Below are 26,064 nucleotides of genomic sequence, written 5' to 3' on the forward strand. Positions count from 1 at the left end.
CATAAAGGATCTCTGACATTTTCAGTGACATATTTTGAGTATAAAGTCTTCAGACACGTTTTCCAGTGATCTCAATTCACTCAACTGCCCACTCTAAGTATTTCTGTTTTATCTACAAACACGATCTCATGGCATAGATTCTAAGAATAAATTCAAACAAGGCTGCAGTCAATAGGGAGTTTCTTTTATTTTTATTTATTTTTGCAATTAAAAAAATAATTTATCTGCCGGCCAGATGGCACAGGCGGTTAGGTGTGCACGTTCCGCTGTGGTGGCCTGGGGTTCGCCGGTTCAGATCCCGGGCGCACACCGATGCACGGCTTGGCGAGCCGTGCTGTGGTGGTGTCCCATGTAGAGTGGAGGAAGATAGGCATGGATGTTGGCCCACGGCTGGTCTTCCTCAGCAAAAAAAAAGAGGAGGATTGGCAGATGTTGGCTCAGGGCCAATGTTCCTCACCGAAAAAAAAAAATAATAGTTGATCAATGCTCAACAAACAGTCTGGTGAAAATAACTTTAAAGTACTCCCCCACAGAACATCCAATCCCATTTTAATCTTTGCGTTATGGAATATTGCATAAAAATTTGTCAGGTTTTATTTAATCACGTAAAATTATATTATTTTAATCACCTGAAACTTTTGATCAATATGTTAGTGTTGTTGAACAATCTCATCTGTTGGTGAAAGAAGATAACTTGAGTCTATTTGGCAATTGTGCTTTTAGATGTAGTTATTTGCTTCTGAAACACAACAAAGCAACAGGCACAATGTGGTTATCTCGCATGTACATTTGATGAATTAACATGAAAATTCTCTATTTTATTATTCAAATCTCTATTTTCCTTAAGAATGATTTATAATAGTTAAACAAAATCACTACTTATTGTAAAACCCATGTATATTAATGTATATTAATGACTAGTTTATAATCTGTTTTACTGAACATGGTAGGGTGTGTCTTCATTTTCCCCTTAATTCAGAGTCTTGAGAGCTGAGAGAAACAATGTCTAAAAATTAGTCTAAGTTAGCTAGTCTAAAACTCTTATTAATTAAAAAGTTAAAATATGCTACACTATTTATTTAAAAAAATCAAGACTAAAAAGTGAATGTTCAATCAGAATATAGCATTTTTGATGGTGGATTATATAACTCTTCCAGTTAATAACACATCCTTCTGGAGTCTGTGTTTTAAAATGGACATAGCTTAGAGAGAAGTCACGAATTAAAGGGTAGGGAGAGGACAAAAAGTAGAATCCATGAGCAATGGCTATAGAATTGAAATCTATTAAACCTGAATGTGAAACATCTTAATAAGTGTCTTCATGGGTTACTCAGTCTACAGAGGGTGATGAATGGTCATTCTTATTTATGAAGGTCAAAAAACAAGGGCCGTTGAAAGCAGGAATTTCCTGAAGGTGAGAACCAGATATGTTTTGGAATTATCTTCTTTGAGTTTCATTTTGAAACAGCTCAAATTCTTATCTATCTATTGGTTTAGAAATAATTCAGCCACAAGGCAGGTGATAGATTAGGTAATCTAGTAAGATTCCAATCAGTGTCATTATTCATTCCTTGATTCACTTCATATGTTTTCCATTTTTGCTTTAGGTAGTTTGTTCTGAGTAATGTTTATTTGTTCATTTAAATCAAAGTTAAATCTGAATAGAACAACTATTTAGAGTTTTCTTCCCTTTTTCTTTTTATTCCTCCACCTAACTGCTTCCTGTGAAATAATTTGAAAACTGCTTTTTCTCCTAGATATATAATTTTATGATAATTGAAGTCCTGACCTTAATTATTTTGAGGGGAGTGAGAGGGAAAGGAGTGGATTGATTCAAAGGCCACAAGTGGTAGTTTCATTACAAGTATTTCCTTTGTTAGTACTATATTCAAGGAATTGAATTCTAATTCATTTTAGCAAAACTTATTAACCTCACAATCTCTTGCAGCAAGCACCTCATCTGTTAATCAAATGAATTTTCCCCAAAATTAACTATTTTAAATAAACTGTTTACTTCCAAAGCATTTTTAAAAGAATTGCTCAAAATCACAGATAGTAAATGTTTTAAATTTTACTTAAAATAAATTTATAGGATATGCCTTAGAGAAAATAATAAAGTGAAATATTAGACATCGTTAACCTTGGTTACTGATATTTAAAATATTTTATAAATATGGTGTAAAATAAGTTAATAAGTTTACAAATATTTTACAAATACGTAAAATTAGTTTATATTATGTAAAACAAGTTTATGTTCTATCATTAAATTCTGAAGAAGCTTAAGGAAAATGCCTGTTATTTATAGAAATCATTGATAATTAATATTAGTCAAGTTCTTTACTTTTCTGGGTTTGAGAATCTAAAATAGTTGTTTTAAACTGAAAGTAAATACTTTATTTTTAATGTATATAATGCAGGTGCTATGAATCCCCAATACATTTTTCGTTGATTAAACTGACCTCACTTGAAATTCATCACTGATTTTTTTTCTTTTCACTATCATTGAAAAGTTTATACAAAAAAATTAATGTGTACTTAAGATACACTCCCAAAAGCACTATAAAAAGCACTATCCACTATTATGGATAAAAATACAAAATTTCAGCTCTGTATACACTTCTTATCTATAAATGACCATTGCTTTTATTTTATTTATTTTTTTTTTTGTGAGGAAGCTCAGCCCTGTGCTAACATCTGCCAATCCTCCTCTTTTTTTGCTGAGGAAGACTGGCCCTGGGCTAACATCTGTGCCCATCTTCCTCCACTTTATATGGGATGCCGCCACAGCATGGCTTGCCAAGCAGTGCGTGGGTGAGCGCCCAGGATCTGAACCGGCAAACCCCCGGCTGCCACAGGGGAGCGCGCACATTTAACAGCTTGCGCCACAGGGCGGGCCCTGACCATTGCTTTTATAAAGCTGCATCTACATATTTGAAACATTTTTTATTTTGATATTTTTACTTAATGTAATCATTGATATTTTAAATATCACAGTGGTTTATAATTATTTGGTTTAATATAAAATGATATTGCATGGCATTTACTAACTACACAAATGGGATGAATATCAAGACAAAATGGAAACATACCTCATTTTTGCATTGCATTGTCTTTTTTAGCTTTGTAATTTTTACAATAATTTCAGACTTTCACGTAAATTGTGAAAACAGTACAGAGTTCCCATATACTCTTGTCCAGCTTCCCTTAATATTACCTGCTTATATAACCATAACACAATTGCCGAAACTAGGATATTAACATTTGTATGATACTATTAACTAAACTATATACTTTACTCAAACTGGAATACCTTTTAGCCCATTAACTCACTACTGTTTGTAGTTCTATTTATTATTATTTGTAGAATAAAAGTAATATAATGGTAACATCATACAAAATTTAGAAAGTAATACAAGGAAAAATAGTTCTCCCTTAACCTCATTAAATTCTGGAAATTCTACTATTTCTATATATTTTATTCATTTAAAGTGAAATTGGATTTTTCTCTGAAATAAATATTATTTAAAAATATCTCTTATATTTGTATACTTGTATACTTTTAAACATCAACTAATAAAATAAGAAGGCAATAGGTAAAATACTCAGATATGTCAGGCATTTTCCAGATATTTTGCATATTGATCTAAATTAAAACTTCACAACTGTATGCACTTATTATAATTCTTATTTTATTTTCAAGGTTCAACAAATAATAGTGCTGGAATTCTAGCCCAATCTCTCTAACTTCAAAAATATGTCCACTTTTTACTGCACTATATTTTTCTCATTTCAGTGAAAAAAATATTTTCCACCCAAAATGTGTATTTTTTTAGATGAATCCTCATGGTTTAGGGTTAAGTAGAGGCATGAAAGTAATGGGGAGCATATTAATGAAGCTTGATTTGCTTATTACTATGTTAGTAGAATGTTAATTTTGAAGAAGCCATGTAAATGGTATTAATCTCAGTTTTAATTATCTGTAAAATATGAGTAATAATGATTTAAAAATTGCTACAAAGATTGAATAATATAAAATATCTAAATTTTTCTAGCACAAAAAATGATACCTAATACCTATTTGGTGAAATTTAATTCCCTTCCCATAGTTTTCTGTTACATGTATTGAAATAGAAGACATTTCCCTTTTTTTGTGACTCTCTTAAAAGGAAAAAAGACATCTGTATCTACAAGTAATTTATAAATCTAAGACATTAAAATATATATTAAAATAACTGTAAACTCTCCTTTTCCCTCTCTTATAGAATTGCAGAGTAGCTCTTGCGGAAACCCAGGAGTTCCACCCAAAGGTGTATTATATGGTACAAGGTTCGACGTTGGGGACAAGATCCGTTACAGCTGTGTAACTGGATATATCCTTGATGGCCACCCTCAACTCACTTGTCTAGCCAATTCAGTTAATACAGCCTCATGGGATTTTCCTGTTCCCATCTGTAGAGGTAAAGAAAAAAATAATGTTTATTTTTATGCTGATTGAATATTTGTTTGACAAATGAAAACATTTAAGAAGTAAGAGTTGTAATCAGACACTGTATTTGCAAAACACGTTTGGTACTTAGTGCTTGTGTCTTTTATGAAATCAGAAGCTTAAAAATATATATGTATAACATATACTGCATGAGAAGTTTAGAAAAATACTTTCTAAGATTAAACAATGTTACTTGTGAAATGAGACAAAACATATCTATATTTATATACATATTTATGCATACATTGTGTATATATGTGTCTTCATATTTATATTAGAAAACCATGGAGTTTATGATGTTTAGAAATTTAATTAGGCTGTTTTTGTTTTCATGATTTCTTTTTCATTTTGAAATATTGACTGAAGCTATGAATCTTTTAAAGTTTTCTGGTAGAGGACTTAGCTTGAGAATTTGTGGAATTAAGAGTGCTGTGCAGTTGATTATCAATGCCTATAAAGATTATTTGTATTATGGGGAAAAAATAATATACTAATGTGGACAAAAGTTCAAAGTACAGAGCCTGGAAGATAGAACATGTTCCACATTAGCTGAATTCATGCACGAATGTTGCCCACAGGAATTCTGGAGACCAACATCATTTTCTCTTTGGGCTTTTTTTCCTAACAAAACAGAAGATAAATGAGATACAATGGACATGCGCTTCTGTAATTCTTTTACAAATGAGGGGTACAAATGTCCAACCGCTCATCTAAATACTTTGTAGCTTCCTCTCAAACATGTGGCTGTGAATGTGTGTGGGAGAAACCTCTGGAAATCAGACACAGCTAGCTTCTTATCCCAGCTTTGACAACTACCATGTTAGTTACCTCAGGCAATCATATCAACTCTTTGAGATTAATTTGTCTCATTTAAGCAATGAGAGAAAAAATCCACCTGTTCCATTTGTTGTGAGGATTAAATAAGATGGTCTATACCTCCCACTTGGTAAAATATCTGTCATATGTTGCCATTCTTTCAATGATGGAAGCAGTTCCCTTTGATGCTGCTGCTATTTCTGTGACTACTATTAGCTACCATTTATTTGATCATTTATAGTGTACTAAGAAGTTTATAAACAAAACCACTTAAATTTCATAATGATATGAAACTGAAGCTCAAAAATTTAAAAATAATTGCTCAAGGTTACTCAGTAAATGTCAAGAATTATGAAGATTCTGAGATTTTATGCAACTTGCAAGTTAACAAGTTTTCTCTGCCAGTTTCTTGGATGGTGATAAAAGACACGAGACCCTTGGCTCAGAAACAAAGGCGAGTTTGTTATTCACAGAGGTGTCAGGAGACAGACTGTCAGCATTTGTGCCAGTTCTCCAAGCCCCAATTCTCATAGAATGATATGAAGTGTGTGAGATACCTGCTCATGTAGTAGGTGGTGTCATAGGAGAGGAATCATGAGTTTAGGGAAATTGAATCATTTATAAAAATGGGCATGCCTGTACTTTGCTCTCGAGGGAGACCCTGCCTCTATCTCTCAAGCTTGTAAGCAAACTTGCCCTTCACTCTGGTGAAAGAAACTATTTCTATCCTTTGAGGCTAATTGCTATACAAACGTCTTTGAAAAGATAGTCTGGTACAAAGAGCAGGACAGTTGGAATCTCTGCTCACAAGATGTGCAGAAACAATAGAGTCTTATGGGGGGGGTGAGAATGCAAGATTTGAACCCATTTTGCCTGGTTCCAAAGCCTAAACTTGTTACCATTTGATACTTTGTCAAAATAATTTGCATCTGTCTTCAAATACATTTTATGTAAGAGAAGAAATTGTTTTATGTGTGAATCAGTCAAAAGATGTATAGTCATTTTTTTTTAAAGCATAAAACTCCCTAAATCAAAAAGACTTATTAAGGTATTTAAAAGCAAGATTTTCAAGAGGTTTCAAGAGGTTTCACTACCTGAAAATTAATTTCTGTTGTGGGGCTCCTTCTTTTCCATCTCAGTTCAGATAAGAGCCTGTGGAGTCAGAAAGATCTGAGTCTAAATTCTGATTCTGCCACTTATTAACTAGGGCCTTTGAGCAAAAATTATATTGTTTTGGAAGCTATTTCTTTAGCTATAATAGGATGAAGAAATAGACAGAAATACAAAATCACAGTACTATTAGAGTTTAATATGATAGCATATGTAAAGTGCTAGATACATATTAAGTTATTATTTATGCTTTACCTTCCCACTTTTCCTTAGCATTTGGTACCATCTCCTCCCTAAAGAAAAAAATTACAGGCAACAAAAACTGGATGGATAATATCCATTATCCTTATATCCAAGTCTAATCCTAAAAACTAACACTTCCATGTTTCTTGTTGTTGTTGCTGTTTTGTTTGTTTTTGCCAGAGTATACTCTACTTCCCTACTCATTCCCAAGTCCCTTTAGGCTTATGTCCTTTGACTTCATTCTAACCTCTATGGGTTTTTTTAATCTATCAAAAAATGGCACCTTCTGTTTTTGGAAATTTTGCCTGCTCAACTTCAGTCTGCCAAGCTCACCCTTTCTTCTCTTTAACAATAATACTAATGAATACGTTTACTCATTCGAATATATTTATTAAGGGCCTACCCTGTTCAAAGCATTATTTCATGTGCTGAGGATCAAAAGATGATTAAGAAACAAGTCTTGCCTTTAAGAACCCAGTTCTAGTGGGGCTGATCATAATGTAATCAAATAATTACAATAATATGTGACAATTACTTTAATATTGGAATCTGTAGAGTGTGTTAGGCAACTTGATAAGAAAGATTTTAGTTTCTCCCAGTTGAGAGGAAGGAAGTTTAGGTACGGACAATGCTTTAAAGAGAAGATTTCACAGAGCACCTGCTAAAAATACTAACTATACAGAGCAAGACCATTTTCAATGAGGCAATAATTCTCCTTTCCAACCTCAAAAGTAGTTCTCATATGTTACTAATATTCACTAGATAAAAGTAGAATCTATGAAGTCATACTTCATAGAGCACATGATCTAATTTTCTAAGGAGCAATTTATCTCCCAGTAACCGATTTTTTTATTAAAACTTAAAGAATAGAGGAATAATGTATTTGGATTTTGTGTGATTGTCATTCAGTTTGAAAGAAAAAATAGGAGACTATTCAGTTCGTGGCTTTCCTCCTCTGCTCTTTGCCACTTGATAGCATACTGATTCTTTAATTTATAACTTTGCAGGGGGCTAATAACCCTGTAATGATCTGCTTATTGCTTTCCCTGGAGTTTACATAAAGTCTCTCCTTGATGAAACTTTGCTTTTAGAAAGTTCTTTTGATGCTTCCTAACAATGATAGTTTAATTAAGAAAAATGAATGCCACATCAACCTAGAGGGTATGGTGCAAGGGTTTTTATGTTTGTTCACAGGCTGGATGAATTTTATCAACACCATCTGCTAGTATTTGTAAAAAGCAACTAACTGCCTGATGCTGGGCTAAAGAATATTATGTAAAGAGTGAAACTAAATTCCTGTGCTCTAAATCTTAAATGAAAATACCTGGCACACGTGCCTTTTCTGCACTCTCTCCTTAGATAGACATTTCCATGACATTTATTCCCACCGAGCATTGATGTGGCCTCAGAGTCCTTCTCAACCTAGTGATCCCAACACTCTTTACTAATTAAGAGCAGTTGGCAGACAATGTGAAGTGGATATGCTATTCCTAGGTTAAACATTCCAAAATTCATAATGATATTCAGAACGGCATTTTGATATACACATCTTAGTGCAAATTAATAAAAGTGTATGCAAAGTTACACATAAATTATAGTGTTATAAATGTCCCTAAACCTGGGTCCACAACAAATGAAACCATTTGATGGAAGAATTAATGTCTTAAGATTTAAGGAGTAAATCATAGAAAATTTAAGATTGTATTAGGATGAATTTTAGATTAATTACAGAAAATTTTAAAAGGGTATTAAATTTTCTTGATGATTTGGGTATATTTATAGCCAAAAGTAAAGATCTTGGGATCCATATGAGATTTCAGGGAAGGCCCTGATCAGGGCCTTCTGATCAGGGAAAGGATATGATGTTGTAAAATGTTGACAGAGTTTATTTTGATCTGACAAGTGAGATCCTTTTGGGGGAAGGTTTGAATGTTAGTGATGTAGATGTTATATAGTCAGTTGGTGCCATGTGACCTAAACCAAATATTTGACAGTACAGATAAGCAAAAGGGCTATTGGGGGAACTGTTTCCTCTGACAAAGCAAAAGAAATTCAGTTAGCTAAATTACTAATAGGGAGTGGAGAGGGTCTTCCAAGTTTTATTTGTCTTCTTCCTAGAGACTGCCTTCTACTGCAACATGGTAAGAAAAACAGCTGATGGGGAAAAGAGCAGCAGTTTGTTTTGTCAGAACATAATTTTATTCTCCTGTTAGAACCCTTGATCAACACTTCTGGATCAAAATGTGATACTAAAACATGGAATTGGGATGAGCAATTAAAGACAATAGTTGGAGAAGGGGAAAGAGAAGGGAAGGTTTAGCTAGATGCTTTCTATATGCGAATTATACCACAAGCCCTCCACAGAAGTAATCAGAGGTTACAAGTAAAACAAACAAAAAAATCTAGTAGAGAGTTTTAAAGAGAAGTAGTACTTGTAAAGGACACATTGTTGAGACTGATATAAGGAGGCTAGTGGAAGGATGTCTGTGTTTATATGTTCCTATGCTTGGTACTCTGGAAATCATCTCAAAGAGGCATTAGAAAACAGAAGATGCTATTTATTCTGTGTATATGTCCTGATTACACACTTATGCATGTATAAATGCTGAGACATGATATTCAGAAATATGATGCTACATTAAAAATAGATCTGGTTGTTGATAAAACCGAAGTAAACAATAATTAAAAATGAAGAAAATTGGAAAATATTTTATTGAATTAAAAACCGAAACACATAAATAAGTCAGTGTCATGCTTCCATTCATTCCCATATAGTAATTAAACATCATAATAAGCTGCAAATTGAAAAATGAAAATATTTTCTGTTGTGAGATTTTCTGTACTAGATCAGAGTCTAGTTTTTTCTATTCTCTGAAACATTACTTTTTAACATTTTTTCTTCCTCCCCAAAGCCCCAATACATAGTTGTATATTCCAGTTGTAAGTCCTTCTAGTTCTTCTGTGTGAGCCACCGCCACAGCACGGCTACTGACAGAGGAGTGGTGTGATTCTGTGCCTGGGAACTGAACCCAGGCCACCGAAGCAGAATGCACTTTAACCACTAGGCCATCAGGGCTGGCCCTAATGTTTTTCTTTTGAAGCTAAAATCTGTAGTTTTTTTGTTTTTTTTTTTTTTGTGAGGAAGATCAGCCCTGAGCTACATCTGCCAATCTTCCTCTTTTTGCTGAGGAAGCCTGGCAGTGGGCTAACATCCATGCCCATCTTCCTCCACTTTATACGGGACGCCACCACAGCGTGGCTTGCCAAGCTGTGCGTCGGTGCGTGCCTGGGATCCGAACTGGCGAACCCCGGGCCGCCGCAGTGGAGCACGCGCACTTAACCCCTTGCGCCACCAGCCCGGCCCCCTGTAGTTCCTTTTTTAAACATTTGATAAAGAAAACCTAGTAAGTTGCCGCCTTCTTTTTCCTTGAATCCACTCCCAAAGAAGAGAATGTTTCAGTGTAACTCCCTGAATCATACAAAGGATAGTGTTAGTGACAAACTGTTCTATGCCAGAGAAAAAAAGAGCTCAAATGCACTGTTGAATATCAAAATGTCATGAGCCATACCTTGCATTAAGAATTTCTTTTGAGAATTGGGGCTTTTATGGTTTCATTTAGTTGACTTCCAAAGATGTTACTTTAAATATTATCTCAGGAAATGTTTTAGCACAGACTTTGAGTTTCTCCACTACATTTTCCATTATTATCTGAGCAGCATTATTTGAGCATAACTCTTGCTTTCATTAGCCCTATTATTTTACATAAAGGGATCTAGCATCTTTATGTGGACTGCTATATTTGACGGTAATGTGGAAAATATTTTGTGCATGCATTTTAATAAATAAGCAAGTTAAGCAAGAATCATTTGATAATGGGGTTGTATTATCACCTCAGCGACTGCCAGCAAAATCCCAGTGCTGTGAGGCCACAAAGAAAAATTTACAAGTGTCCCAGGTCACTTGCTGCTGCCTCATCTCTCCCTGGAAAATGCAGGCCGTTCCATCAACAATCAGGCCAACACTCAATCATCCTCTCATGTACTCTAATCTTGTTCTGAAAAGGTTTATTTGTGTGATAAAATGATGAAAATGTCCTGATTAAATTGTTATAGTAGTATCCAGCATGATGGAGCAAAGGACGCATGATTTGTCGTTGAGGGTATCAGATCTGTGAGCTGATTTGCCTTCCTGCCATGTATTACCTGAGTGTGTTGTTTCTTATGTCAAAAATTGGTTATTTTTACCTATCTCAGGAGATTGTGAATGTTACAGAGATTAGATTAAATAAGATAGTATTTAAAAAAAATATTGATGTAATGCCTAGCACATAGAAGGTACTCAAAACTTGCTAATTGGTTCCAAATACATAATAAAGTAATTAAAAAATAATATAGAAGTAATAGCTTTCACTCATTGTCTTATATGTGTGTTTAGAATATTTAAAAATATCTATTGACTGTTAAACATGTGCCTAGGGCTCTGATATAATGGAGAATATTTTTTAAAATGAGAGTAAATAACCCTGGAAAGAGTGGACTCTAGACTAATTAAAACCTTGGTTTACTTTACATCTCTGCCACTGAGACGAGAGAGAAACTTTATCTAGATATTTAATATTTCAGATCTCAATTTTCTCATCTGTATAATAGGGGAAGTCCTCACTACTTTATGGTATTATGATGAGGATTATATTAATGTATATAAAATACCTAATCTATAATGTTAAACAAGTAGTAATTACTACCTTATTTCGATCGTCATCATCAAAACAGGCATTTGAAAACCGAGCACCAAAGAATGGACATATTTAGGTTCTAGAACCAAGCTGGCAGTGGAATTAATTTTCTTTAGAGTTGTAGTGGTTGAGAGGAACTCTAAGCCCCATATTAGTCTAGCAAATTAAGTTGAGATCAGCAAGTAATACACATCAGTGGTGAAAATATGTTTCCCAAGGGTAGCAGGATTTCTGAGTCATTCATTTCTGGAAGTTCCCACATTTGAAATATATTCAATAAGTAAACTGATATCTATTAAGAAGTCACTATACATAGGCCAGACTGCTAAGTACAATGATGGATGAAACAGCCCCAGGCCTCATGAAACTTATAGTCTATTGAATATGGGGCCTTTTATTTGGAAGATGATCTATTTGGTGACCTGGGTTATCGCCCAAATGTGTGTGCTCTAATTCCACGCAAAAGGATAGTGGTATTCTTGCATAAGCGATAGGTGCCAGCCTTCTGTGTGTTTCTGATACTTAGAGAGGAAAATCAGGGCCTTCTGTTGCTACTATTTAATTGTCCTGTGCTCTGCTGCTGCAACTAACAGTGCTCCATGTTTTTTACATTCAACTCACACCTTATTTTCCCCATTTTGTATTTGTGAGTTGTATCTTCCTCCATTCAGGAAACTATTTACTTTTTTCCTTTTCCCATTCTGTATATAACTCAAACACTTTTGTTGCTTTACTCTATTGTCCAAGTTTTTTTGTTGCTTCATGTGTCAGTCTTATTTTAAACTAATCCGTTTTCTTTGACAATAAAGAGACAGTCACTAGATCTGTATTTTTTTTTTTAGTATTATATGTTATGACAGTGTATTGTTAATTTATAGAGGTTTGGGTTTTTTCTTCCTTAATGGAATGATTTCCACTTTCTTCTCTTTCTGCACAGTTCCTAGAAAAATGCTGACAATGAGTATTTTGAAAATTAAAGACAAAAGTCAGTTTCTTTTTGAGTCAGCTGAGTCTAATTGTTTATACCCATTCTGTGTAACTTGAACAATGTGCTTATACAGAGGCTTTTGTTTATTTGAAGTTTGTTGTTTGTTTTGACAAACAAGAATTGAAAGTATTTGTTCTAAATGAAAGATCCAGATTCTTTGAAGAATGTTTATATTTTTGAAGAAGTTATAACAGTTTCATAATGTTGCTCCCTAAATAAAACAGAACTTTATAAACATTAAGCAATATTCATTTCTAATGTTTATCTACATCTCAAAATATGTAGAAAGAAAGAAAAATTATATTATCTTGGTACCCACAAAGCATTCAGATGATTATATGGGACCATGACTTAAAGAAAAAATGATGGTGCATGCTTAGCCAAAAAATACATTGACAGCTTCAGGGTTCCCTGTGGTGAAATAGAGTGTTCAATGCACGATAAGAACCTTGAAAAGCAATCATCTAACTTCCTGCTAGGATATAAACTCAGTGAACCACAGCAACGACCATCTGGTATTCTGTTGCTCTTTGTAAAGCCGCTGCTCTAAAGATGAGGCAAAATAGTTGAGGATAAATGAATGGAGGAAGGAGAACGGTAGCGCACCAAACACATTGAATAATGCCATGTGACGTCTATTTTAATGGACTAGCTCCATGTGAAAAGTCCTTGTTTTTTGTGCTAAAAAAGCACAGTAATAAGAATTTTTATAGGAATCGTTCCAGAAGGACATTTAACCCATTTTTGGTCTTGGGTTCTTTCTCCCCTGTGCAGTTTTATTGGTCACCTGCTGTCTTAGTAAGTTACATTAAGGATGTGTGTGGTTGAGCCATTCAGTGATGAAAGATCTTTCATACAGTTAAGGAGAGAGGTCAAAATCTAAAAGCTGAAATTTACATGCCTTCAGAAAGTCTACTTTTTGGTCTGTTGCTCAATGTGCTTGAAATCTAAAATCTTTCTATAGTCACTTTCCTTGGGCTTTTTCCAATTGCCGATCTGACTCAAAAGAACAGAGGTAATTTCCTTTTTATTATATAATTATTGTGTATGTAAACTGGAGGTAAATATCTTAAATCTTGAAAGAGTCTTGATAAATAAGTATTTTGTGTATCATTTTTATTGTTCTATTTATGTCACTATTTCTTGGCTTTTGACCCGGCCATGTTCTCTCTACTTACTGCTTCTTATATTTGATGTTACCATAACATTCAAACAAGGTTAAAATATTAAGGTCACTTATTGTATATTTATATTTAATTTATAGCTAACATTAAAAAAACATAGTTGATGCAGTATAAAAATATGAACACATAGCAAACAAAATAAATTAAATGCAAATAAGAATAACTATGTTAAGAGAAAATAAGAGTAAGATGAAACCAAGAGCAAGGTTAATATACGAAAGTCATGTTCTGTATTTTTATATGCTTATTAGAATCAGCGTTAAATTTGGCTTTAATCCATCTGGGAACCTAAACAAATCTGGAAAACTTGATTGGTTCATAGTCTCACAAAGTAAAAGCAAACAATTTGTGATGGAAAACCAAACTTACTAAGCAGAGTGAGAAATTTCTTATGCAATACATCATAAAGAAGGCACCGTGTAATTTACTGATCTGTGTCCTTTCCAATATCAGTAAATATGAACTCAGAGAATGAGCTTCCCCGGGTTGCATCACATCATCTTACTGATGTATAAATGAGGCCTTGATATTGAAAAGATTGAGGGATGTATTCACAGTATCAGTATAATCAAAACACCCGTGCCTAATGTCACTGGCCACTGTGAGTGATGTACAAACCCAACTATCTAGACTTAGTTCTAAATGAGTTTTTGCGTATTTTCAAAATTTGACTCTCTTTGTTAGTTTGTAAATTTGGAATTTGGCCTGCAAATTAATAATCTGAGAACAGAACCAAAAGCATGTTTCTGCATTAACAGGACCTTAATTTTGTTTTATATTTTGTTACTCAATAGATGCTTAATTAATTTCCAAAATAAGTTAGTTTTTTTATGGTTAGACATTTTATATAGCAAATTCAGTATGAATATAGCTCACAAAGACTTTATGGCTTAGCATTAATTTGTAACTAATTATAAAAACAATATCAATTATTCCAGATATTCTGAAAATGTTTTATGATTGCATTTCTCATAACTCTTTCAAAATGGCTGTTGCTGCTGAATATTTGTATCTACAATAAAAAACAGATTCTAAATGGTGGAGAGGTCATTGTCAATGCAATTGTATATTTAGAAAATCATCACATTGCCTTAATATGCCTTATTATGCCTTAATAAAATTATTGGGCATTTTATTGCTCTATCCTTAAGTTTTGTTCAAAACAAATAGAATTTGGTGGTTGAAATGTTAATAATATGTTATATTATTATTATATTATATATAATTATATATAATTAATATAATTTTATATAATATATAAGGTTATAAAAATTATAACAACATATTTTCAAGTTAAAGGAGAGACAATATCTTTGTATTTATATTTACTTAACAAATATCTTTTGATTGACAATGATGGAGAAGAGATACATAACAGTTGCTGATTTTAAGGAGCTTTTGACTTATGGGAAGCACACATAAATAACTATATGCTATAGTAAAGTATAAACAGCCCCTTCTATTGTATCCTGTAAGAAAGGTACAAATAAAATGTCATGGAAAATCAGAGGCAATTAAGAATTTTGTCTTGATGAGAGGCGGATCACTCTTGACAGAGACTTGAAAAATAACTTTTATGTTCATATTGTATTGCCTCCTTTCTTTGTACCTCTTAGCATTTAATGAACACTTTCTTTGGTTCAGAGACATTTTTGAAATCCTCTACATGTAATTACCTATTCAATGTTCATACTTATGCTATATAGACTGGCTGTCATCTGGATGTGCATTTTATAGATGGGGAAACTGAGGCACGGTGAAGTTAAGAAAATTTCCCGAAGTTACATGGCTCGTAAAAGGCACTTTGGATTTTAAGCAATTTGGCTCCAATACCATGTTCTTAACCTCTGTATTATACTCTTATATGCTCTTCCCCACTGTCTTGATTATAAAATGTTCTCATTTCATTTTTTCTTTAATCTTAGCCTGTATAAATGTCTAACATTTTCCCTTGGAGTAAATCTAACCAACCACACAAACAAAAAGTCTTCATTTTATAACAGTGTACTGTTTTGTTCCTCACTTTATTTTAACTATAACTTTATTAATAATTGCCTTTCCTTGTTTCTTTGCTCTTTATCAAACAATAGTTCAACCTTTCAGGATGTTTCAATGGGTGAAATAGTGAAAGCACTTTCTAGGGCTAGCGAACAAATGTATTTAGTCATATATAAGGCGTATAGCCACATGAATATTTATAGCTGTAGTAAAGTAACACAACACTTGAGGAAACTAAAAGTGAATTGACTTTGGCTGGTGGAGACAAGTATAGAGAGGAGACATTCAGTTTCAACTCAGAAGATCAGTTGCAATCATCTTTTGGAGAGTTTCAAAACCCAGAATAAAGAGTTTGAAACTTATCATCTAAGCACGTGTAAATCATTAAGTATATTTGAAAGTTTTTGAGATGGTAAGCATGTTTTTTGACAATATGGCAACAGTTGTTCATGTAAATGTATCCATAATAAACGAGAGATCATCAGCAATAGACAGGTCTGTTTTCTCCAATGTTGCTAGCACACCCCAAAAAATTTGCACAGAAGTGGAGGATAGTTGAGGGAAGTTTCTCTTTGCCATCTGTCTTAGTCCATTCAGGCTGCTATAACAAAATACCATAGACTGAGTGGCTTATATACAACAGAAATGTATTTCTTGTAGTTTTGGAGGCTGGGAAGTCTAAGATTAAGGAGCTGGCAAATTTCAGCATATGAATTTTGGGGGGACACATACATTTAGTTTATGGCACTATCTCAACAATAATAATAACATAGCTAATATTTATTAAGTCCCTATCATGTGCTAAGGATAGTTCTAAGCATTATATAATTCTTATCTTACTTATCTTTATAAAAACTTACCAATTAGGTATTATGATTTTCTCATTACAAGTATCCACTGAGGCAAATGGAGGTTAAAAAACCCTGCCAAAATTCACACTGGAATAGGGGTTAAAACCTAGTAAAGTAGAACCATTTTCTGTAACATCTCTGCAAGATTCTAGAACCTTTGTAACTTTCCAGTGATGGTAATATTTCATATGCACAATACTCTGAATTCATTGAAAGCAAGACTATCCCAATCACTTGTCAAAGGGGAATGAATCCACCATCACTGACTTAGATAAGTCAAGATTCATTCCCCAGGACATCTGTGGATGCTCATCGGATAGACTAAAATTCCCATTAGCAAGGAAAAATTCGAGTGACTGTTGATATCCACCTTAGTAACTAGTAAAAGTTTAGTCAAGAACATGCTGTAGTTGGCCTTGGAACATTTTAGCAGAAAAGCCATCTTTAGTTTCCTTCTGGAACTCTTTCCTTTCCCATAAGTTTTAGCATCTTCACTACATGTTCTGTTTGGATTCAACATCTATCCCCTGAACAGAGCATATTGTTCCTGGATTATATTTCAGATGATTTCTTTAGAGATAAAGGAGAAGATTTCTAGGTAATGGTCAGAGATTAAAGGATGTTGTGTGGCACATGAGAGGATTATTCAATGAGGACATTTTTATGATTTCCTTCCTTAGCAATCCCCAGCAGTAATCTCAAAGGGAAAGTGTTCAGTTGTGGGGGAATAATGTAGTGCTATGAATCCTTCTAAAATTTAACTAAATTTAACTTTAGATAAACAAAGTGAGTAGTACAAATTATAGTTCATTTTTCTTTATATGCTATTGATACACAAGGTCCTGGAAAATTAGTTTGTTTCATACAATGACATTATTCTACCAGCTATCAAAATTCAGAATTATTCCTAGTTTAAACTACTTTCAACATATAATCCATGTTTGGGACAAGAGTTAAAAATAAAATTAAAGATGAAAAAGGAATAAAGATAAAGTAGAAAAGAAAAATGTGAAACTGCTTAAAATGTTGCTATATGACTGAACACTTTGTGTACCTTAGACATTGATATTTATTGGATTTAACATTAAAAAAAATTACCATTACTCCCACTCTTCCAACTGAATCAGTGGAAGTCATCTAATATGCATCAATGAACCTTGCATATTAAGCAATTTATTGTTGAGGAATACATTAAGCAATCTTGCTGAGTCTTTCTGGGATGATTGTAGAAGATAAATTTATTTCTTATGTTATTGTAAATTATGATTTCCCAAATTATTCCTCAATAAAACTTGTTAACAAATTATATAGATGAACAATGGAAAGTATTTGATTCCATTACCTTAAAGAACATTTATCATTTTGTGTTTTCAGAGAAATTGAGATATCACTCTCACCTACGGTTATTTACAAAAGTGTCAATGACCATCATTCTGACATGGGGCTTTTTTAGTGTTGTTTTTCCTGAGCCCCAGTGTTTTGATTAGCTTATAGGAAGTGAAGATTTCATTCTGTAATACTCGATTAGCAGCTAGCAGGAGTGGTGAGCCACGTCCATTGTTTTCCATCATTTGAACAATAACGCAATCAATTTATATCCCACAGCGTTAATCAAGTGACCTTTAAGTGTATTTTTCTGTTATTTTGTAGGAACAAATTATTAGTGAGAAGTAGTTTAATCATTTAATGAGAACCTCAGTCTGTTTCAGTGATTTTTCTTAATTAAATTTAGGTTAACGCCTTCTACCCTCATGGATAATTAAGCTCAAGAGATATATTATAATGGCCTTGTATGGAGATGTTTGAGATGAAGTGACCGCATTTAGAAAAAAAAAAGTAAAGACTTCAGAAGTGTTAAGAAATCTTGAAAGTCTTTTCATTTTTTTTAATATATAAAAATTGACTAACGTATGTCTTGTTTCCGTTAGAATAGGCTAGGATATGTGGCAATAACATATAACCCTGCAATCTCAGGAGATTCATAAAATGAAGGTTAAATTTTTTCTCAGTCTACCTATCCAACACAAGGAGGCGGATGGACTCTGCTGACCATAGTCACCAGCTAACTCAGGGTTATAGAGGCCCCATCTCAGGACGTTTTCCTGTAACTGCTATGGCAGGGAAAAGAAGGACAAATGGCAATCAGGCAGTGCTTTTCGAGATTTTGGTCAGGAGGTAACACAGGGTATGTCCGTTTTTATTTCGTTAGCCAAAACAAGGCGTATCTCCACAAACACTTCAAAAATGGTAGAGAAGTATAAACCTACCACAAGCTCAGAAGAAGTAGCAGAATATTTGTAAGTATTTGTAATACTTACCACATGGCTTTAACGAGTAGGTACTGGAGTTCTTAACAAGGGTGCCCCCTTTTCTTAGCTGAAAAGAACCATCAATATTGACTAACAGGCTAAGGATTCTCGAAGATGCTTGAAGAATGGGAAAACTCTTTAGAAAATCTGGCTAACTTGAAGAGATGATCTAGCACCATCATTTTTATTTTCCTCCATCATTCTTTTCCCTCTAAATGTGGTGAAATAAGGATTATTATTCCAAATTTGAGGAATATTTTCCCTATCATTAGTTTTTTATTGTGTGCCCATTAAAAATTTTGTGCATATACATATATATTTAAATCGATATCTATATACATATATTTATAACCAAGATATTTTCTGATCATATCTTTTCATAACATAATATTTTATATGCTGTGTCCAAAGTGGATGGTTGTAAAGACCCTTAACCTTAGGGTTGCAATTAAACTCAGGTATAGGCTCTTTGACTTTTGAAAGGATAAAAGAAAATATTACTACCTGTTTCACTTTGCTTCAAGAATGAATTTGGGTAACTTGCATATGAAAACTATGAGCTTAGACAGAGTCAATTCAAGTGATGGTATTCAACTTTATTATGCTCTCTTTCATCACTTGATAAAGATAAAATTAAAAAGGCAGAAATAATCTATGGGGGGACCTTCCTCATCATGCATGTGGCTCATGAATGTTTCCATCTCTTGCTCCTGCCCCTATGCTCATTGGGGATCAGTAATGTCAGCCTTTCTTTCTGCTGACATCTGCTGACTGCTTTTTATTTTCCTTTTTAATTTTTTGTCTGGAAGTGTTGGCTACATGTAGGTTTAGTACAAGCCTAACTTAATCATAATTTTCAGCACGCTTAGTGGTGATAGCAATGCTTTTTTCTGCCTTAGATGTTTGTGAACAAACACTTTCTGTGTGAAGTTCCACCCTCCTTTTCCTACTACTTATGTTTGGAAATTATTTCAAAATTCTCCATCAGGAGAGGTGATTTATAAATATATTCTAAAGAATTTCGTTTTCCCAGAAACCTCACTAGAGGCAGAAATGTTATAGTTTAAAATTCAGAACAATGCTTTATTTAGCATTATGACTTTTCAGAGAATAGCATAAATTTGATTTCTTTGCTTTTCTCTACAAGGTAGCCATTTTTACAGCTGTCACAAAATTAGATTTAAATTCAGCATAGGGAAGTTATGTATTCACAGAGAGCTCTGCTTAAGATACACATCTCATCTTCTAAAAATTTAACTACCTCTGCATTTTGAGCAACTATTTCTAAAATACTGAAGGCAAACATAGAAAGCATGTGAAATACACCATTGTTTTCTTCAACTCCATCAATGTCTAATGTATTTAGTGTAAGGTTTTTTAAGAAAATACATCTAAGGATCTTTAAATATTAACAATACATAAAGATGTTTAAAAAGTTAATTATTTTGGAATAAGTAAACTGTATCAGATGAAAACTGCACCATATTGTAGCGCACAGAAATTGCCCAGATTTTTACTTACTTTTGAAGAAATTGAAAAGAAAAACAGAACACTGTCCATAAGTATGAAGGTTTTAAGATTTTGCCTTAGTTGAAAGCTACCAAGTTAGGTCAACATTTGCCCCAAAGGGAGTCATCACTTTTATTATCCTTGTCAGGAAATCTCCCCTCTGCTCCAGAGGAAGATACTGTATCTTCTAATGCTCTGTTATACAAACATCCTTATAAAGATAGTCTAAAACAAAAGCTTAGTGTTGTGCCTAGCCATACTGGAGTCAAAGGAGATAAAAGGGAAAAAAACAACGCTGATCTTGTCTGTATTTAAAATTTTGATATCTTCCTTATGATAGAATTTTTGCATTAATTTTTATATTCATAATATTATAATTTATCTTGATTACTAAATTTTGGCACCTGGGATTAGTGCCTCACTTACATGACTTTGGTCCTTGCCCTGTAAAAGCTTCAGAAATGCCACATTATCTAACAAACACAGACTATCTTTATTGCTTGTTTTTGGCTTCAAAATGCATCCAACAGATAAGGTTAAATTCTGTTCAAAAGTTATATTTGTACTAAGCTCCAAATACATTCTTCCTTTGGGCCGGCCGGTCACTTAGCGGTTAAGTGTGCGGGCTCCGCTGCTGGCGGCTTGGGTTCAGATACCGGGCGCGCACCGACGCACCATTTCTCCGGCCATGTCTCACATACAGCAACTAGAAGGATGTGCAGCTATGACATACAACTATCTATTGGGGCTTTGGGGAAAAATAAGGAGAAGGATTGGCAATAGATGTTAGCTCAGAGCCGGTCTTCCTCAGCAAAAAGAGGAGGATTAGCATGGATGTTAGCTCAGGGCTGATCTTTCTTGCACACACACACACACAAAAATACATTCTTCCCAAGGTCTACTACTTTCTTTTTCTTTTAGATACTGAATTTAAATATTTTGGTGCTTGCCTAGATACTATAATCATAGATGTCCTCATAGATATGTAGTATACTAGTTTGTAAAATTCTTGTCTAACCTATTACTTGGCTTATTTAATCAGCTTGGATCTTGAAAAATACAAAGATCTTAAAATACTTCCAAAAGATTATTTTTTGGATATATCACATTGTAAATCATAATTCTTAGCAAGGATTCTAAGAAATATAACAAAATCCAATAGATTTAGATGGTTATCAGATGTTTCTAGTACTTTTAGTGGGTGAAAAATAAGTGGAACATAAACACCTCATTCCCTTGAGAGAGCATGAGCTCTGGAATAAGCCATTTATATGTACTTTAGGACTTTCAAGTATAATATTATAGTTCAATAATAATAATATAGCTTGATATTTTCCCAAAGTCCCTATTAGTGGCCTAAGAAGTTCTTACCCTTGGGAGTTAAGCATATGCCTTTGAGTTCCACATTATTTTAAAAGGTAGGCAATAGCCATGACAGAGATGAACATTCTTAGTAAATTTCCTTGTAGCGTAAAAACATAAAATCTGTTTTCCCTAAACCTTATTTTTTATTGTAGTAAAGCATGCATAACCTAAAATTGACTGACTTAACCATGTTTAACTATACAGTTCAGTGGTTTAAGTACATTCCTTTTGTTGTGCAGCCATCACTACTATCCATATCCAGAACTCTTTTCATCTTGCAAAACTGAGACTCTAGACCCATTTAACGGTAACTCCCCATTCCGTCCTCCCCTGTCAGCTGCTGGCAACCACCATACTACTTCCTGTTTCTTTGATTTTTTACTGCTCTAGGTACCTCATATAAGTGGAATCATACAGTATTTGTTTTTTATGACTGGCTTATTTTACATAGCACAGTGTTCTCAAGGTTTATCCATGTTGTAGCATATGTCAGAATTTCCTTCCTTTTTGAGGCTGAATAATATTCCAGTGTGTATATATAACACATTTTGCTTATCCATTCATCTATGAATGAACACTTGGGATGCTTCCATGTTTTAGCCACTGTGAATTATGTTGCTATGAACGTGGATGTACAAATACGTCTTCGAGACCCTGTTTTCAATTCTTTTGGGTATATACCCAAAAGTCAAATTGCTGGATCATATTGTAATTCTATGTTTAATTTTCTTAGGAATCACCATACTGTTTTGCACTGTGGCTGCGCCATTTTACATTCTCACCAAGAGTGCACAAAGGTTCCAATTTCTCTACGTCATTGCCAACACTTGTTATTTTCTGTTTTTTGTTTTATAGTAGCCATCCCAATGAGTGTGAGGTGGCCCCTTAACCCTACTTTTAAAAGATCAAAATACAATACAGTCAGACCACTATTCTCTTTCTAGCATCCTTTGACAATATGGTAACCCTCTTTTAAGGTCAGATATTGTGAAAGTACAGTAGTAAAAAGAGAAAGACTAGACAGAAGGTGCTGACAATTTATTTATTTATTTTTATTATGCTAGACACTGGAGATACAACTATAGAACAAACAACAGCAAAAACATAGTTCCTACCATCATGAAGAGAATAGCTTAGCAAAGAAGATAGGCACTTACATGATTTTTTCTGTGATTGTTTGTAATTACAAATTATGGTGAGTGTTATCAATGGAAAAGACTATAAAAAAGATACCATTAAAACATGTCTGCTGTTTGGCAGGAAAGTTTTAAGTTGTTTCATATGATCATAGCTTATGCAGAGATATTGCAATTGTATCCAGTTTTACTTACAACATATTTCTATTTGGCATTCTGGGAACCTGAAAAAAGAGATAATCGATATGCTTAGATTTCTTGTAAGGTTAATAAAGTAATTTTTCTCTCCTAGCAGTTTTTTCTTTTGCTTTCTAATATAAACTCCATTTAGGTTGCCATGCTCAAAATGCTTTCTGTTGGCTTGCTGCCAGTTGTAAAGTACTTAATGATGGGAAATAAAAGAAAAAAAAAATCAAGAAAATGAGTGACCACCCATAACCCTAATTCTCTAACTCTTGATTCCAGGAAAGAAAGGAATCTTTCAGAACTCATAATAGAAAACCACAGAAGCTGGGAGGCTTCATATACCTACCTCCCAACAGTTCTTATATTGCCTACATCTCTTCTATCAGTTGGAAAACTGAGAGGCCTAAATGTTGTCATTAATCACTCAGTATGTGTTTACATACTGAATATATCTATACTAAGCTTCCTACCATAGGAGCAAGTTTATTGTCAGAACCAACAAGATCTTAGTTATGCATTTTTCCAACAAAATTAAACTGTGTTTTTTCGTTCCAAAATTATAATATTCTCAGGTTTGCTCATTAGGAATGAATTTCAGACAGAGAAATAGTCACAATATATAGAATTTTCTCATACAACTATCCTTCTACCTCAATTTCTTTTTTCTTATGAGCTTTTCCTTGAATATTCAACCCTCTAGTCTTGCCCCAAGGATGATATGTAAAAGTCTCCTGGATGTTTTGTACTTTCCATACTCAAACAATAGTTTGCACTATTTAAATTTATAATGTTATTTTTCCTTTGCTCCATAGATAAAGGTGCCATGAAAGGGCCAGCCACGGTGGCCTAGTGGTTAAGTTGGGCATGCTCCACTTTGGCGGCCCAGGTTCAGTTCCCAGGCGCAGATGTACATCGTTTGTCTATCAGTGGCCATGCTGTGATGGCGGTTCATGTGCAAAATAGAGGAAGATTGCCAACAGATGTTAGCTCAGGGCAACTCTTCCTCGACAAAAAGAGGAAGATTGGCAATAGATGTTAGCTTAGGGCGAATCTTCCTCAGGAAAAAAAAAGAAGTACCATGAAAGACAAATACCTTATGATCTCATTTATATGTGGAATCTAAAAAAAAACAAACCAAGTTCATAGATACAGAGAACAGATTGGTGGTTTCCAGAGGCAGAGGTTGGGGGAATGGGCAAAATGGGTGAAGGTGGCCCAAGGTACACACTTCCAGTGATAAAATAAGTAAGTCGTGTGGATGTAAAGTGCAGCATGGTAACTATAGTTAATAATACTGTATTGCATATTTGAAAGTTGCTAGGAAAGTAAATCTTAAAAGTCCTTATCACTATAAAAATAATTTTGTACCTACGTATGAGGCAGATGTTAACTAGACTTATTGTATTTATCATTTCACAATATATACAAATATTGAGTCATCATATTGTACGCCTGAAACTAATATAATGTTATAGTCACTTATACTTGAGTAAAAAAGTACTGTGAATATATAAATAATTAATTTAGCAAACACAAAGAAATACAGGCCAAGAAAATGAACTTTTAATGACCTGCTTCTGTGTCGTGTGCTGTGCTTGATGAGGCTCATCAGCTGAAACCTTGTTATAGTTGCTCTGTGAGGTGGGCATTATCATACTTATTTAAGATGAAGAAACTGTGGAATGGTTCCTGAATCAAGTTCTAACAGAGTAGTTGATTTGGTAATTTTTACAGGATACTTAAATTATAATATTTTCTGGTTGTCTTATCCCTAAAGGAAGACTTTTTCCCACTCCAGTAATACCTTTCACTTTTTACTTACTGCTACCAGTAACTATTAGAATTATTTTTCTTACTTTGTTTAATTGCAGTCTTGCTTAGTCTCAGGCAAAATTTTAGAAGGTAGCTCCTTATACTTCATTTTTCATTATTCTCTTCACCCTCAGGCACCAAACTAACTTATTTGTTCAAAGGAAATATGTATTTATTTTAACTCTAGTTTTCTGAAGAAAATACTCCCATCATTAGGACACAAGAGAAACAAATTTATATTTCTTAAATCCACATGTGACATGATTAGGAGCTTAACCTGGTGTGGTAGCAGGGGGAATAAAAAAAGAGGATGTGACAAATATTGCATGTTCAAAAATTCCTCCATCAAATAAGAAAAACACAGTATACAAAATATTTCAACACACCTTATCTCTTTTCATCCTTAAACCAAAGCTCTGAAGTAGACATTGTTATATTCAACATTCCTTTTCCTTACTCACTCCTCATACCATTAATCTCTGCATTCTACAGCAACTGCACAATGTGTTTACTTCTGTTATTCATTTCTATTGCCATGAATTCAAATATTTATTTGCATAGGCAGCCCCACTGTAAGATTTTGAGCTCCCTGAGATTGTGTTCTGTGTGCTCAGGACTTATCCCACAGTAGTTACTCAATAAATATTTATTGAGTAAAATGAGTTTCGGAGATCAAGAAATTGAGTTTTGCCAAGAAGCAGACACTTGTTAGGCGACAGTGCTGAACTGTGGACTCAACTCTTGTAACTGTTAACTTCACAGTCGCCTAATTCCAGCTTTGATGGTCTCTATTTTGCTTTAATAAATTTCAGTGACCAAAACTCTCCTATATTCTCAAGCAAAGTTTCCTCTTAGTCACAGTCAGATGTCTTGTCAGTAATCACAACTATTAAACTATTTTGGTTTATAATTATTCAGTTCCTTAGATAATTTTCCTCTGAAAAGCGTTAAATCACTTATTCTTTTTTGTACATAAATTTTTTCTGTTTGGAATTTTAAAAATTACATGAAAACACAGGTCAAAATAAAAAATAACTAAACATTAGAAAAATTTGCAGAGGAGGGTATATTTTACACTTGTGCGCTAGATTTACCTTTTAATGGAATGCAGTTCATCTTATATTGAAATTGATACATATTTTAGAATATGATTAGAGTGATAACTGACTCATGTATTGGATAGGTTCATTTCTTACCTCTCATAGCATCGTGAGCTTAACAGAATTCTTGTAAATCATCTAATTTGGTATTTATGAACCTAAACAATCTTGAAAAAAAAGATATCTGTTTCTTATCATGGATCTCAGATAAGAGGGTAGAGGAGGAGGTAAAAAC

General features: G+C 33.7%; 1 protein-coding gene across 4 annotated transcripts in view; it reads left to right on the forward strand.

Moving 5' to 3' along the window:
* Positions 1-26,064, forward strand: part of CSMD3 (CUB and Sushi multiple domains 3) — a 1,195,693-nt gene that overhangs the window by 256,725 nt on the left and 912,904 nt on the right. For all 4 annotated transcript variants that reach the window (XM_004431279.3, XM_087447535.1, XM_004431280.3 and 1 more), the window contains exon 4: positions 4,263-4,457. In XM_004431279.3, the coding sequence (XP_004431336.2) occupies positions 4,263-4,457 (195 nt within the window). The remainder of the gene's footprint in view (positions 1-4,262; positions 4,458-26,064) is intronic.

Source organism: Ceratotherium simum, chromosome 23, assembly GCF_057802395.1.
Source record: "Ceratotherium simum simum isolate JZ-2026a chromosome 23, ASM5780239v1, whole genome shotgun sequence".
NCBI lineage: Eukaryota > Metazoa > Chordata > Mammalia > Perissodactyla > Rhinocerotidae > Ceratotherium > Ceratotherium simum.